This window comes from Geotrypetes seraphini, chromosome 7 (genome assembly GCF_902459505.1).
Source record: "Geotrypetes seraphini chromosome 7, aGeoSer1.1, whole genome shotgun sequence".
In the NCBI taxonomy this organism is placed as follows: Eukaryota; Metazoa; Chordata; class Amphibia; order Gymnophiona; family Dermophiidae; genus Geotrypetes; species Geotrypetes seraphini.
This window is the reverse complement of record NC_047090.1, coordinates 117,319,329-117,335,275: the sequence shown is the minus strand read 5'-3', so window position 1 is coordinate 117,335,275 and position 15,947 is coordinate 117,319,329. Positions and strand designations below refer to the sequence as shown.

Below are 15,947 nucleotides of genomic sequence, written 5' to 3'. Positions count from 1 at the left end.
GGCCCATCAGGTCTATGACCTGTGATGTGGTTCCTAACCATTTCAATAACCTACCTCTGCTTCCATCTGTACCCCTCAATCCCCTTGTCCTTTAGGAACCTATCTAAACCTTCCTTGAACCCCTATACTGTGCTCTGGCCTATCACAACCTCCGGAAGCGCATTCCATGTGTCCACCACCCTCTGGGTAAAAAAGAACTTCCTAGCATTGGTTCCCCACAGTCTGAAGAATCTATCTACCTTCTCTATGCCCTTCAGGATTTTGAAGGTTTCTATCATGTCTCCTCTAAGTCTCCGCTTCTCTAGGGAGAACAGCCCCAGCATTTTCAACCTGTTAGCGTATGAAAAATTTTCCATACCTTTTATCAGTTTAGTCGCTCTTCTCTGGACCCCCTCAAGTACTGCCATGTCTTTCTTGAGGTACAGCGACCAGTACTGGACACAGTACTCCAGGTGCGGGCGCACGATACAGCGGCATGATGACTTCCTTCGTCCTGGTTGTGATACCCTTTTTAATGATGCCCAACATTCTGTTTGCTTTCTTTGAGGCTGTCGCACACTGTGCCGATGCTTTCAATGTTGTGTCCACCATCACCCCCAGGTCTCTTTCAAGGTTGCTTACCCCTAGCAATGATCCCCCCATTTTGTAGCTGAACATCGGGTTCTTTTTCCCTACATGAAGACCTTGCATTTCTCTATGTTAAAACTTATTTGCCACTTTTTTGCCCACTCTTCCAGTCTCGTCAGGTCCCTTTGCAGGTCTTCACAGTCTTCCGTGGTTCTAACCTTTCTGCAGAGTTTGGTGTCATCAGCAAATTTAATAACCTCACATTTCGTCCCCGTCTCCAGGTCGTTAATAAATATATTGAACTGGAGCGGTCCCAGCACCGATCTCTGTGGAACTCCGCTCGTGACCCATTGCCAGTCTGAGTAATGGCCCTTTACTCCAACCCTCTGTTTCCTGCCTGCCAGCCAGTGTTTGATCCATCGGTGGACATCCCCTTGCACCCCGTGGTTCCCCGTGGTTCGTGACTTAAGTAGTTGTGGCTTTATGGATACAAACTGTTTTATGACTATATTTGTCCTTTTATGATTGTTCATTAAAGACTTGGTGTCTTGTACATCACCACTGCAGTTTTTGCCTTTGTCTTTCGACTTGATATTTTACTGCAGTTTTATTGGATCCTTTGTTTGTTGCATATTATAATGAGAATCAGGAGATGTTGCTGAAATGGCCAAATATTGCACCTTTAAATCATAAAACAACATAAATCATGTCAAGTGGTAAAATTGCAAGTGACCTTCTCACTGATACTCAGGTATTACAATTTGCTGTCATCCTCGGTTTGGGGAATAGCCCCTACCTATGTCTGATAGAACTTTCATGTTTCAAGCAAGCAAACAGCAGTCTTGGTTAGGCAATTACATCAATGGAGCCAGGTTGACTTATGGCGCATTTCGGAAAGAAATGAAGACTGCATTGTTTGACAGATTTATCTCCTAAACAGAAATCATTTTAAAATTAATAATTCTATACTGATTATTTTTGAGAAACATGTACTTTTAATATTTGTATTCTGTAATTCGCTGATTGTACAGTTCTCTTCAGTGTAAGCCGCCTAGAAGTAAGATGGTGGCGGTATAGAAAAATACAGTTATGTTATTATATTATAATACCAGTGAGTCCTTGGTTTAATACTAGTGAGTTCTATGGCAAAGCACTGACTGGATTATACACAACTATACAAAGTAGGGTAAATATAGAAAATTATTGATATTCAATTCATTAAAATGCTATAAAAAGAATACCATAACATAAAATTAATTAAATATTTAATTTATTGATTTCTTTAATTCAATTCATATCCTAAAGTGCAAAGTGCTACTAATAACAAAATCATAGGATGGGGAAAGCTACAGGTACTATCTAAAGCTTTAAAATAGAGTCCATCAATCAATCTTCAAGGTTCTTAATGATGTTAAGTTTTGAAGCTATTCAGGCCCAATGAAGCTCACTTAACTTGATGATGAGTCAATTAAAGTCCCAGTATCTCCTTGAGTAGTAATCTGTAGGCTTGACCAGAGTAGTTGTTCCTTATATTAATGATCCAATTAGACATGTTTAATCAGTTCTGAGGTTCTCTCTTCTTAATCCTTAAAGTTTTCCAGTTTCAGTTACTTATATTGTTCAATCAGCATAAGCCTCCAACTCCAGCTGAGTTTCAGTTGAGTCCATCGTCAGGGAGGTTGAAGATATAAGTACTGAAATTACTTCTGATACAGATCTCTGGCTGAGAGTTCCTTCTGGTATAGCAAAGCACTGACTGGAAACTGATCCCTTGTCATCCCAGAACTCGCAACTCTATAGTATAATTTAGTGGAATTTAGTGTCCATTTATTGCCTAGATCAGTGTTTTCCAAGTCTGTCCTGAAGTATCCCTGTGCCTGTCAGGTTTTCAGGATATCCACAATGAATATGCATGAGATTGATTTGCATACACTGCCTGGCAAGGGGGTATAAGAACATAAGAACATAAGAAATGCCTCTGCTCGGTCAGACCTGAGGTTCATCTTGCCCAGCAGTCCGCTCACGCTGCGTCCCAACAGGTCCAGGACCTGTACAGTAATCCTCTATTTATACCCTTCTATTCCCTTTTCCAGCAGGAAATTGTCCAATCCTTTCTTAAACCCCAGTACCGTACTCTGCTTTATAATGTCCTCTGGAAGCGCATTCCAGGTGTCCATCACCCGTTGGGTAAAGAAGAACTTCCTTGCATTTGTATTGAATCTGTCCCCTTTCAACTTTTCCGAATGCCCTCTTGTTCTTTTATTTTTTGAAAGTTTGAAGAATCTGTCCCTCTCTACTCTCTCTATGCCCCTCATGATCTTATAAGTCTCTATCATATCCCCTCTAAGTCTCCTCTTCTCCAGGGAAAAGAGACCCAGTTTCTCCAATCTCTCAGCATATGAAAGATTTTCCATCCCTTTTATCAGTCGTGTCGCTCTTCTCTGAACCCTCTCGAGTAATGCCATATCCTTCTTAAGGTACTATAAGACCGATTTGTAAAACATTGGTTTAGGTGAACAGTTGAGTATACTGCTACTTTCTCAACTCTTACAAAAATTGCACTGTTGTTTCTCGTAAGCTATTACACAGCAAGAAAATTACTAACAAATGAACTAATGTATAGGTTAAAAAACTGAGAATAGAGGTTACTAGGTGGATTTAAGAGTTTTTGAAATAGTGAGCAATTCATGAAGATAATGAAAGAATTAAAACGTGCCTTACTGGAAATCATCCTGTAGATAGTATGAGGTCTTACAGCATTAAGGGGCCAATACAGTAAGCTCAGGAACTCATCCTCCTCTCTTCCCCCCCCCCCCCCACTGCTATTTCCCTTCCTCTGTACCTCTGTAATGTTCCTGGCATGAGCAGCAACCCCTAAGCTGCTGTCACGCCAGATTCCGATTGGCCAGATCCCTTAGGCCACCCCCCCATAGGAGGGGCCTAGGGAATCTGGCCAATCGGAATCAGGCCATATCCATTGCATCCCAGAGTGCACTGGGAGATGGGTCTAAGATTCCAGTTGGCCCAGGTGCCTAAGGCCCATCCCTGGGAGGGTTCATAGGTTCACGGTAGGAGGGATTGGGCATCCCTCCTGCTGCTGATGCTTGTGGGAGGGTTTGGGGGATCATGGCAGGAGGGATTGGGTATCCCTCCTGCCGGCAAAGATTGTGGGGGCCCAGGAGTGTCGGCAGGAGAGAGTGGACATCTCTCCTGTCATGATCGTTGTGGGAGGGGTAATGTTGAGGTCCGGGCAAGAGGGACTGGGCATCTCTCCTGCCGCGATTGTTGCGGGGGAGGGATAATGGTTCCACAATTCTCTAACCGGTGCTTATGACATATGCCAGTTAGAGAATCGTGCTTTTAGGTGCTTTTAGGTGCTGGTCCCTCCCACATCTAAAAGGTTTTGTTTTTGGTGTTTGGGACTTGGGCAAATTTTTTTTTTCGAGAAGAGGGCTTAAAAGTAGACATAATAGCAGTCTGGGCGATTAAACTCCTGAACGTACAGGTAGGCCATTCTAAAAAAAACCCCACATTTTGGATGTTTTTTTCAAGAATGGACATTTCCCTGCTGCCTATTGTGGGCTCCTAGGGCCTTAGGCCAAAAGAGGGATGTTTTTTTTATTATGCCCCTCTTAGGGTATTAAAATCAATCACACAACCCAATCATTGCACCCCAAGTCCATAGACTTGAAGAAATTAGTTAAGTCGGTTGACAAGAACGACTCTGGGGAGGATACTTGAAAAAGCTTTGAGTGAAATATGTTGGATTTAAACTTCCCAGATCGTGAGACTATGAGAGTCTTTAAGCCTTAAGTTAAGTAAAAGTTATTTTAAAAAATATATTAAATGCTATAGACGCTAGTTAAAGAAAAAATTTAAGCAAATGTTGAATAAGTGAGGAATATATAAAAGGACCAATGACGATCTGACACATAAAGCTTATTGCTATGAAAGAATTTGAGTGTCAAGTGGTGCCGCTGAAGTTCATAACAAAATTTTCTTAAATATCATCATATGATTTCTATGGACTTAGGGTGCAATGATTGGGTTGTGTGACTAATTTTATAAAAGCCATTTATGGTGTTGCTAAAATGACTTTAATATAGTGAGGAGTGTGTGGCGCAGTGGTTGGATCTACAGCCTCAGCACCCTGGGGTTGTGGGTTCAAACCCCGCGCTGCTCCTTGTGACCCTGGGCAAGTCACTTAATCCTCCATAGCCCCAGGTACGTTAGATAGATTGTGAGCCCACCGGGACAGATAGGGAAAATGCTTGAGTACCTGATTGTAAAAAACGCTTAGATAACCTTGATAGGCGGTATATAAAATCCTAATATTATAATGTGTTATGCAAAGAATTCATGTAAGAAAGAATGTTAATTAGAGCAAACCTAAATAAGACATCAGTGATAGGACCTGGAGAGAGGTCATAGGCTGAGGTTGGGGGCTGGGTAGAAAGAGACCTCTCCACAAGTAAAAAAGCATTCTGCTCAGTGTCATAGTAAGGGGGTGGAGGGACAGAGTGCTCTGGATGCCGGCATATCTTCTATCAGCAATGGGGAGGATCTCTTAAATACATTCTACTCTTCCCAGTACCTTTTAAAGTCTTCTTTTCTTCACTGGCAGTGAGCAAGAACTCCTTCTTGTTGCTTACGCCTCCCTCTGGCGCAACTTCCTGTTTGCGGAACCAGGTCAGAGGACAAGCATGAGCAGTGTGTTTGAGACCTTGCTCACTGCCTTTGAAGGAAAGAAGACTTTAAGAGGTACTGGAGGGGAGGGGAATGCATTTAAGAGAGCCCACCCATTGCCAGGGGAGGGGATGGAATGCTGGGTGCCAGGCTGCTCCCTCTAAGGATTGGCTGGGTTCGTGCAAATTTTTTCTCATGTGAGCGACAAGTTCTAAAAAAAATTTTGTGTGTGAGCAACAAGTTCTTCAGATTTGCAAGTATTTGTGAACAACCATGTAAAATCTGTGAATGGCACTCCTAGAATGTATGAGCAATTGCTCATATGCTCAGCTTAGAGGGAACATAGGTGCCAGCGTCCCTTGCTATAGCTCTGTCTTATATTCCATTTTCTAATTTCTTTGTTGCACTTCTAGGAGATAGATATTTCAAGCTGTCTGTTCCTGGAGCCTATGAGAAAGAGGCATGTATTCCCTGTAGACCAGATCCAGACCAGCATACACAGTCTCAGTTTGTCTTCCACACAGACAGAGAACAAGGTCCCCAGTTGGAAGTGCAACTTCAGCAATCTGTAATTGTGGTGCAGGTGAGTTACACCAGTGTTTCCCAACTTCTTCAAGCCAAGTAACCCCTAGATCGAAAATTTTTCAACCAAATACCCCCGAGCTCTGAGCAGCAGAGATTTTGAAATGGACGTCATTGTTAAACAGTAACTAACTAGGCGATATATGTAACAAATACAGATCACTTCAAATGGCGTACAGACCAAGACATATATCATGATCTCTTATACAGTCAGTCCCCGGGTTAAGTACGAGTTCCGTTTTATAAACTCAGATCCTGTACAGTACACAGTCTATAATAAAAAAAACAAAACATTAAACATTAAAGAAACCAACCTCAGAACAAAGTACTGTCATTTAAATAGAAAGAAAAGATAGGAGGTTTACACTTATTTCTGTTCTTCATCCGTCCCACTATTCCCTCTCTATCACCACATCCAACATTTCTTACTCTCATATCTCTCTTCCCCATGCATCTGTACCTTAGGCCTCTCCCACAGCCATGTCCAATATTTCTTTTGCCCTCCCTATGTCCTCTTTCTTCATTTCCCCATGTGCACTGTCTCTCTTTCCCTCTCACTCAGGCACCAATACCCACCTTTTCTATTCCCTCCTCCACTTCAGCATCTCTTTCTCTCACTCACTCCATTGTTCCATCTTATCTCCCAAGTTCATGCTCCCTCCCTCTGTTCTTCTTTCCTTCCATCCTTTATCCAAAGTTTGTGCTGCCTCTCTTCCTTCTGTGTCCCAATGCAACCCTGCTTCTCCCTTCCTGTTCCTAAGTGCCCCTTCTTTCTCCCTTCCGGTCCAAATGTGACCCTCCTCCTCCCTTCCATGTCCCATCATGCCCCTCGTCATTTTTCCCTCCGTTCTTCGTCCCAAATTTGTGCCTCCCATGGGTGTTTACCTATTCTGGCCAGCTCCCTCCTCTCCACCATCCAGGTCCAGCAGCACCTCCTCCCCATCACCCAGGTCTAGCAGCACCACCCCCTACAACCTCCTCCTTACCACCCAGGTCCAGCAACACCTCTTCCCAACCACCCAGGTCTAGAAACACCTCTCCCTCTCACCTTCTCCCCACCACCCTTCTCTCTCCTTTGCCTCTCTCCAGCGCCCCATCTACTTACCTACCTTTTCAAAACTTTGCCAGCAGCATCTCCTATCTGCTGTTGCTGCTAGCCTCAACTCTCCTTCTGATGTTACTTCCTGGTCACGGAACCTGGAAGTGATGTCAGAGAGAGAGTAGAGGCTGGTGCAAGCAGCAGGTAGAAGACGCTGCTCGCTGCTGGCAAAGTTTTGAAGAAGTATATGGTATCAGTGTCAGAGCACGAGGGTAGGGGGTTAGTCACGGCAGTAATGGTGGTAGGGCAGACATGGCAGGAGGAGGGAGAGATAAGATGTTGCCTGTGGCAGCCTGCAGTGCGTACCCTCTGGGGATGTCTCATATACTAATAAATTATGCCCTATTGGAAACCATAGGAGGGACCTACCTAGACACTACCAGGTCTACCCACTGCACTCATACAAAGACCTACTCATTCACTTAACACAAAAAAAACAAGAAAAAAAGTGGAGAAAAAGCCTCAGTTCATCTTCATATGGCAAAAACCTCCACTTATAAACAACCATTAAGCAAGGTCCAAAATGTATCAATTCATTCAGCAGTGAGAAACACTATAGTAGCGCCTCAGCTTCTATGTGTGTGGATGTGAACAGTTGGAGCACTTGGAGAGCCTCTACAGTTGCTGGTGGAGTAGGCTGGAATCATTCCTCTGACGCAGCTCAGCAAAACGGAGGCTTCCCCGTCGGGAAAGAGTGGCTGCAGGGCCAGGCAGGCTTGCACTTTTTGGATGCATGGAAGACAGCCTGGACACTGTCTGAAGCTAAGTGTTTGTTTATTTTGTCCTGCTTTCCATTGACTGTGTTTGAGACTCATATATGTGCTGCTTGCTTTACTCACATTTTTGGAAGTTTTGTAATTTGGCATGCTAGAGTTTTTTTAAGGTGGTTCCTATGAGGGCTACTATAGTGTTTCTCACTGCTGAGTGAACTGATACATTTTGGACCTTGCTTAATGGTTGTTTATAAGTGGAGTTTTTTGCCATATGAAGATGAACTGAGGCTTTTTCTCCACTTTTTTTTTCTTGTTTTTTGTTTAAGTGAATGAGTGAGTCTTTGTATGAGTGCAGTGGGTAGACCTGGTAGTGTCTAGGTAGGTCCCTCCTATGGTTTCCAATAGGGCATAATTTATTAGTAAAATTAGGAGTTTTGTATGTCCTTCCTGAGATTTTTTTGGATGTCTCATGTACCCCTGGGGGTACACGTACCATGTGTTGGGAAACTCTGAGTTACACTACATGGATCTGCAGAAATCTTGTTCCTATCAAATCTCAAGCTATAGAACTAGCCAAACACCAACTGAGCTTAATCTTCCCCATTTGGCACAGATTGTCATGAAGAAATTTAGTTATTATATTTGGAGCTCAGCTCCTTAACTGAGTCCCCCAGGGTGTGTAGTTTTTAAAAGCTGCTACTGTTTGCAAAGTGCTGCATTTACATTTGAAACCACTTTTTTGTTTTGAATATATATATTCTTGAAAAATAGCTGTTCTCTCCTATTTGTTTTAAATGTGCTACTGTGTAACTTCATGGTGCATCCCCTAGTGTTTGCACTTTTAATTTGCATTTACCTTTTCCATGCCATTCAGGATTATAGACCTCTATCGTCTCCCCTAAGCCATCTCTTCTCCAACCTGAAAAACCCTAACCTCTTCAGCCTTTCTTCATATGAGAGTCCTTCCATCCCCTTAATCGTTTAGGTTCACCTTCCTTGTACTTTTTCTAACTACACTATGGGCTCCTTTTACTAAGCTGCACTAGCGTTTTTAGCGCGCGCTGCATTGCCGCAAGCGCTAACCCCAACGCTACGTGCCAAGAACTAACGCCAGCTCAATGCTGGCGTTGGCGTCTAGCATGTGGGGCAATGCAGCGTGCGCTAAGCGTGCGCTAAAACCGCTAACGCAGCTTAGAAAAAGGAGCCCTATATCTTTTTTTGAGATGCAGCGACCAAAATTGTACATGAGGGCACACCATGGAGTGATACAGAGACAGTGTAATTTTTTTGTTTGTTTTATTCTCTCTTCCTTTGCTACTAATTCTTAACATTCTCTTTGCATTTTTGGGCCATCGCTGCACATTGATCAGCAGGTTTCAACATATTGTCCACGATGATACCTAGATCAATGTCTTGGGTGGACTTAACTAATAGGAACTTAGTAAATTATAGCAGATAAAGACCTGAATGACCCTTCCAGTCTGCCCATTATGTGGAACCTCGCATCATGTAACTATAATTTGGGTTGTCGTGCTCCCTCCCTAGCAGCGTTCAGATCCAAGCTAAAGGCCCACTTTTTTGAATCTGTTTTCAACTCCTAACTCCCACCCACTGCTGTCAGATACCTAGACCCACTGTATCATTTCCTCTACCATAATCTCCCCAATCCCGAAATGTCCTGTCTAAATTAGATTGTAAGCTCTTCTGAGCAGAGACCTTCTATTGTGTGTTAACATGTCAGATACCTATACCCACTGTATCATTTCGTCTACCATAATCTCCCCAACCCCGAAATGTCCTGTCTAAATTAGATTGTAAGCTCTTCTGAGCAGGGACCGTCTATTGTATGTTAAAATGTACAGCGCTATGTACGCCTTTCAGCGCTTTAGAAATAATAAATAGTAGTGGTTATTCCCGGTGTGTAATGAGCCAACTAGTGCCAATAATTGGGTGCTAATTGGCACCAGTTTGAATTTGTACGCACATCTCACTACTGCTATGTGCTATTCTATAACCATGTGAGCTCAATTCCTATAGGGGCATGGCCGTGGGAGGGGCATGGGTGGATCAAGAGTGTTCCTAAATTTTGCATGCAGTGTCATAGAAAACCAGGGACGTGTATCCAAATTGGGCACCAGGAATTACACCTGGTTTTCAGCAGGTGTAAGACCTGGTACCCAAATATGGGTACTGAAATCAGCATTCAATGCCATTCTATAATGGGCACTCATCTTTTTATTCTAGGGCTATGATACTAGAGAAATATTAGTACTAAGAACCAATGGTCCTAAAATCTTAACAGTGGTGAAAGGGGGGGAGGGGGGGAAGGAGAGTGGATTGCCCTGAGCGCCGTCTTGATGGAGGCACCAGAATCTCTCCCCCCCCCGCTCCTCCCCACCCCATTCCTCTAGCTCATGGGTGTCAAAGTCGGTCCTCGAGGGCCACAATCCAGTCGGGTGTTCAGGAATTCCCCAATGAATATGCATGAGATCTATTTGCATGCACTGCTTTCATTGTATGCTAATAGATCGCATGCATATTGATTGGGGAAATCCTGAAAACCCGACTGGATTGCGGCCCTCGAGCACCGAGGCTTTGACACCTGTGCCTAGCTCTTCACCAGCGTGAGCAGCATCTCCAACCTGCTGCTCACGCCGGCCTTGGCTCTTCTTCTGACATCAGTTCCTGGTCCCGTGACCAGGAAGTGACAGAGGGAGAGCCGAGGCTGGCGCGAGCAGCAAGTTGGAGATGCTGTTCGTGCCGAGGAAGTTAAAGAGATATGGGGGAAGGGGCATGTGTGTACGGTGGGGGCGGGGAAGGAGCAGGGGCTGGAGATGAGGGGTGGCACCAGGCACCTCCTGCCCTCGCTACGCCATTGAATCTTAACTATTTTCTGTTCTGTAATGGATAATTACTTAATAACAAATGTGTTCACCTCTAGGATGGAGTAGTCCCTGAAGAAGAAAAGCAGACCATGGTGTTAGGTACAGGTTATCTGCCCATTTCATCCCTTCCCATTGGTAAAGAAGTGGATTTGACTGTTCCACTTGGAAAGGTAACCAGATTTCTTTTTAACAAAAGATTTCTCACAAAAGATAGATACGGTGTTGTATTACAGCCCATTGCTGGAAAAGCTATATTGCTTAACTCAGTTCTTCTATCCACTCTGCAAAGTGAGACTGTGCTGGTGTCTTGACCTCTCTCCCTCCCCCTCATTCTATAACAGGTCACTTAAATTTACGCATTGATTACATGTGTCAATTTATAGCATACTGTCATCCATTCAAGAAAGTGTATGCTCACCCATGCAAATGGCAGCATCGAGCCTAAACGATATTCTATAATTGCACACTCAATTTTAATAGCTTGTAGATTGTTAGGGATGGTTCATAGGTGGGGGCTGACATTTACACAAGCAACTCACAGAATGCTGTTGTTTGTGCATGGAGGTGTGAGCATTTGTGCAAGCCATGGACCTGTCATAAATGTTCACGCCAAACAAAGAAAAAAACTGTGGAACCGATGGTCTCGATGTAAAAGTTTTTAATGAAAATCTTCCCAAATCAAAGTGTTGCAGATTAATTGGTAAATCCATATAAAACACAGTCAGAAAATTTTGTGGTGTGGACCCGACATGTTCCGTGTTTCGGTTATGAGTAACCTTCTTCTGGGGTCCTATGATAATATGTAAATGTATAAGTTTACAAATAAAATCATATTGATTGGTGTGATATAGTGATAGTGAACATACCATCAGAGTGATTGAAATTAAAATACAAAATCTGAGTGACTATGTTAAGTGTGAGTGTACAAGTGAAATCATATTAAATGATATGATATAATGATAGTGAATATGCCCTCACAGTGATTGAGATTAAGATGTGAGTGAGCATTCCCGCGGCGTCTTTTAGACAGCGACTTGTTGCATGAGGTACTTCACGCTGGTAGCTCTTTGATTCCCAAGTAAGTCATTTTCTCTTGCTTATTTTGTTGCCGCTAGGATTTCCAGGGCAAGGTGTTTCTATTATTTTGTCTGTACTCACTTTCACATGGTCACATGCCGATAGCCCCCTTATCCCAAGCTGGTCTCTTCTTTGTTTTTTCATCATGGACGTTTTACCCTATTGACTGTTTACCATTGGACTGAAGGGTTTTTTATGGACACAGAAATCGCATGGACCTGGCTACTTCTTCCTGTTGTACACCTCTCTCTTATACACTATTTCAGACATTTGTCTTAGTTTCATCACTTATGATACATATATTTTTAAGTACTGTATCATTCTCTTTCATTTGTGTTTTGTGACACACTCATGTTGTATCTAGGTCCCTCTTTATTCTGTTACCCTCCCGGTTTTTCTGTTAGCTCATTCTTAGAATCTGTTTGTTTTTTTGTTGCCCGTCCTGAACTTTCTGGGAGGATGGGAAATAAATAAATGAATAAATAATGCTCCCACTTGGCACTACGTCCTTTTAGCGCCCTAGTTGTCTTTCGGTCACTTCCAAGTAAGGTGTTAGTAACAACGCTTCCTTAATTTTGAGTCATAGTATATAGTACATCATATATAATATATCATATATTATACATACATTTTTTTTTTTACTCTTTCTTGTGTCATAGTTACACACGCTTGGTTTTTTAGTATCATGTCCTCCTAGCGGTTTAGTGATTCCCGTTCACTTTTTTTAAACAAGGCCTACATTTACGTACTTCTTTGGTCTGTATAAGCATTATTTCATTACACTTTCACCTGCTTATGGATTTTTGTTATATCTCAATGGAGAAGTCGTGAGAATGAGATGTCAATAATTCAACCACGGGTGTAAAGTTCAAAGTTCACTTTATTAGTAGTAGCACTGCGAAGACTCAACACTAACAGTGTTTCGGCATCTATGCCTTTGTCAAGAATCTCGAAGGTTGATTTCTCTATCACACAAATAGAGCATTAAGCGCAAGTCAATGTTTGGAGTGAGCAGAGAAAAAATTGGTGTCGAGTCTTCACAGCGCTACTACTAATAAAGTGAACTTTGAACTTTACACCCGTGGCTGAATTATTGATATTTGATGTTCATGTTTGACGTTTATGTTATTTAGTTATGTGGCTTTTGAATATATGCAATTTTTGTTATTTTATTGTACCCAAGCTTGATATTTGCAATTAATAGATGGTGATTAGGAAATAGTTGAGTAAAGAGGAACCAGAACCACACTAGCCCCAGAAATGTGAGTTCATTTCACATCACCTCTGACCAAGAAGTTAAAGCATGTTTAATGTTTTTTCTTTTTTAAATCTGGAAATTTAAAACACTTCCTGAGCTTGGGAGTAATAACTAATCCCTTCACTTAAATTTGCATTTAGCTGTGCTATTTTTAGCACATTGTTTCAGTCCCATTTTGGCATATCCGCTTCATTGGTGCTTGTGGAATATTTCTTCACTCAGTATGTCATTAAACTCTAGAATCCATTGCCAGAGAATGAGGTGAAAGCAGTTAGCTTAGCAGGGTTTAAAAGGTTTTGGATAATTTCCTGAAAGAAAAGGCCATAAGTCATTATTAAGATGGACTTGGGAAAATCCACTGCTTATTTCTAGAATAAGCAGCAAAAAAATCTGTTTTTACTCTTTTGAGATCTTGCCAGGTACTTGTGACCTGGATTTGCCACTGTTGGAAACAGGATACTGGGCTTGATGAACTTTCAGTCTGTCCCGGTATGTTCTTATGTAGTAAGCCTGTTGTTGTGCAGTCATGAAATATCTCTTCATACAGGTCATTTGCTGCTTTTCAGGATCAAAGTGTAGACCTGAAGGTGAAGACTGAAGAGAGGTAAGCTAAAAGGAAATATGCTCTGAGATTTTTTGTAATCTCAGTATAAATCATCTGTTTTAGTCTTTCTCTCATTCTCTATTCATTTCTGGAGATTTTACTACTTTTTTTTCTAGCAAACAGGCCCTTGTCATGCTGAAATAGCATAGTCTAATAGGTTTAGATCTATTGGATAACAATCTAGTTTTTCACATATTAAATCCCAAAGAAAAATAAAAATAAAAATTCTAGTGAATGATCACTATCTGTACTGGTTTCTCTGGATTTACATTGGTGCTAATAGGATCAGCGTGCTTTTCTACATAGGACGAGTTTCATCCCATTTGGGCCTAGGATAAGACAGAGCAACAACAGAAAGTATAACAACAGAAAGTATGGATGTCAGTTTATCTGCCCTTTTCATAGGATGGAAGAGAGAAGATATTTCCGACTTTGCCAGCTCAGTGCAGGAGAAATCTAGTAGTAGCTGAGAGGAGTAGTTCTGAAGCTGATTTATTCATCTGCTGGGGGCTCATTTTCAAAGCATTTAAACGCACAAAGTACCATAGAAACCTATGGTACTTTGTGTGTCTAATTGCTTTGAAAATAAGCCCCTTACTGTTTTTAAAACCAAACCAAAGGAGCACCTAACCAGAAAAGCACTCGCATCCACCTGAATGTTAGGGCTTCCCCTTCTTTAGGTATGAACAGTTTCCTTCAGTGCATTTTAAAATGTTAAGGTTATCTGTTCTTGCCTTCCAATTCTCTTCATTTTTTTTTCACAAAGCTATAAAGATCTTGATGTGCGCCTTGGCTTTGACCTGTCCAGCGGTGAGAAAGAGTATTTGGACAAGAGAAAACAACGAGTTTCTCAAGCCCTGAAGGAGGCACTTAACTTGAAAGAGGTCCCCTCTAAGGAGGAGGTAGGAACCTGACCAGTGTGAGCATCATCAGGTGTAATAATTTTGGAAGTAATATTCAGCCTATAGTGTTAATGGCTTGTAAGCTGCTCATAGCCATGGGCTGAACTAACCACAGATATTCAGTGCTCTTGACATACACAGCTCCAGGCATTGAATATCCAGATACGGGTGCTGACCCAGAAGTTTATTGGGCATCGGCCGGTATTCAGCCCAGCCTGATAATATGCAAAGGTGATACAATCCACTAGCCAAGTGGAAATGGTTCTCTTGGTAATTGGAACTCCAAGCCTATTGGGGTCAAATGCCACAAATGCCATGCCTCCTATGGGAGAGGCCTTAGGCACCTGGGCCATTCAGAGCCTTAGGCCCCTCTCTGGCGCATCCCAGGATGCACCAGGCAGGGGGAAGGCCCACCATTTTGAAGAGGCGGGCCTGCTGGCCAGAGGGAGTAGGCATCCCTCTGACCGACCTTTGTGAAGAAGGTGGGGAGGGGTGGGGGATCATCAGGGGCACGATGACGGCAGCAGGAAGGAATGGACATCCCTCCCGCTGCCAGGGGGGAAGTGTTGTGGGGGTGATATTGTTTGGTGGTGGCAGGAGGGAGTGGGCATCCCTTCTGCTGATCTTTGATTTGGGGTTTTTTTAAAAAAAATTTGCTGGGGGGTGGGAGAGGTCTGAGCTGTCAACCCTTACTTTTCTGTCAGTGCCTGAGCCAATCAGTGCTAAGGCATTGATCAGAAAGTAAGGCCAGGAAAGCTCAGACTGTGCCGAAAAATTTGCCTGCAAATGTATTACAACGAAAATAAGGAATCACCTGGCAATGACAGAATCGTCTGAAGTGCTCATTTTAATATTAATGATCTTGTTGTACTATATTTGCATGGCAGAGTCAGAGGAAGCTCAGAAAACAACTTGGTGAACCGTTCTGATAATTGACCGATAAAATACTTCCCTGCTAAACCGGCTGTAGCAGGTATAGCAACCATGCTAAAGGCACATTAAGTTTTTAGAATCTCTCAGTCAGTCTCCTGTGCAGTCCTGCTAGGCCTTTAGGTTGTGGCTGTTGGAAGGGATAGGTGTCCTTTTCTGGCCCTGTTCTTGTCTGGACAGAGCTTGGGTCCCACGGGGAGCCCTCTTGTCCTCAGGGGTGTTGTACTCGGATGGCCGAGTCCCTCCCCCCATTTCCCTCACCTCCCCCTCCATGTTAGTGGTGCCTCAGCTGCTGTACGCCTTGCCTGAGGGCACTGACTACAACTTAGAGAGCCAGTTGGGTCTGCTCCTTTAATTTAGAAAAATAAAGAATGATATTCAGCGGCACTACCCGGTTAAGTGCAGCCAACCAGATCAGCAGGGTTTAACTGGGCTGTAACCTCTCCTTCCGGTTAATCCCCTTTGAACATTGGGCCCTTTCTCTCCTGTATAGCATAGTCAGTTCAATTTAGTCTACAGTGGACCTTAGCTGAGAGTGGAAACCTGCTAGAAGCTGAAACTAGCAGCTGCTTGGGAAGGAGATTTGTGACGGGATCCACCCAAGGGTTCTGAAGGAACTAAGACAAGAAATAGCGGGCACAATC

At 42.9% G+C, this 15,947-nt stretch overlaps 1 protein-coding gene across 5 annotated transcripts in view; it reads left to right on the top strand.

The window, feature by feature from the left end:
* LOC117364044 (cytosolic phospholipase A2 zeta-like) overlaps positions 1-15,947 on the top strand; it is a 120,057-nt gene that overhangs the window by 66,947 nt on the left and 37,163 nt on the right. For all 5 annotated transcript variants that reach the window (XM_033952803.1, XM_033952802.1, XM_033952805.1 and 2 more), the window contains 4 exons: positions 5,667-5,836; positions 10,589-10,702; positions 13,434-13,471; positions 14,238-14,373. In XM_033952803.1, coding sequence (XP_033808694.1) covers positions 5,667-5,836; positions 10,589-10,702; positions 13,434-13,471; positions 14,238-14,373 — 458 coding nt within the window. The remainder of the gene's footprint in view (positions 1-5,666; positions 5,837-10,588; positions 10,703-13,433; positions 13,472-14,237; positions 14,374-15,947) is intronic.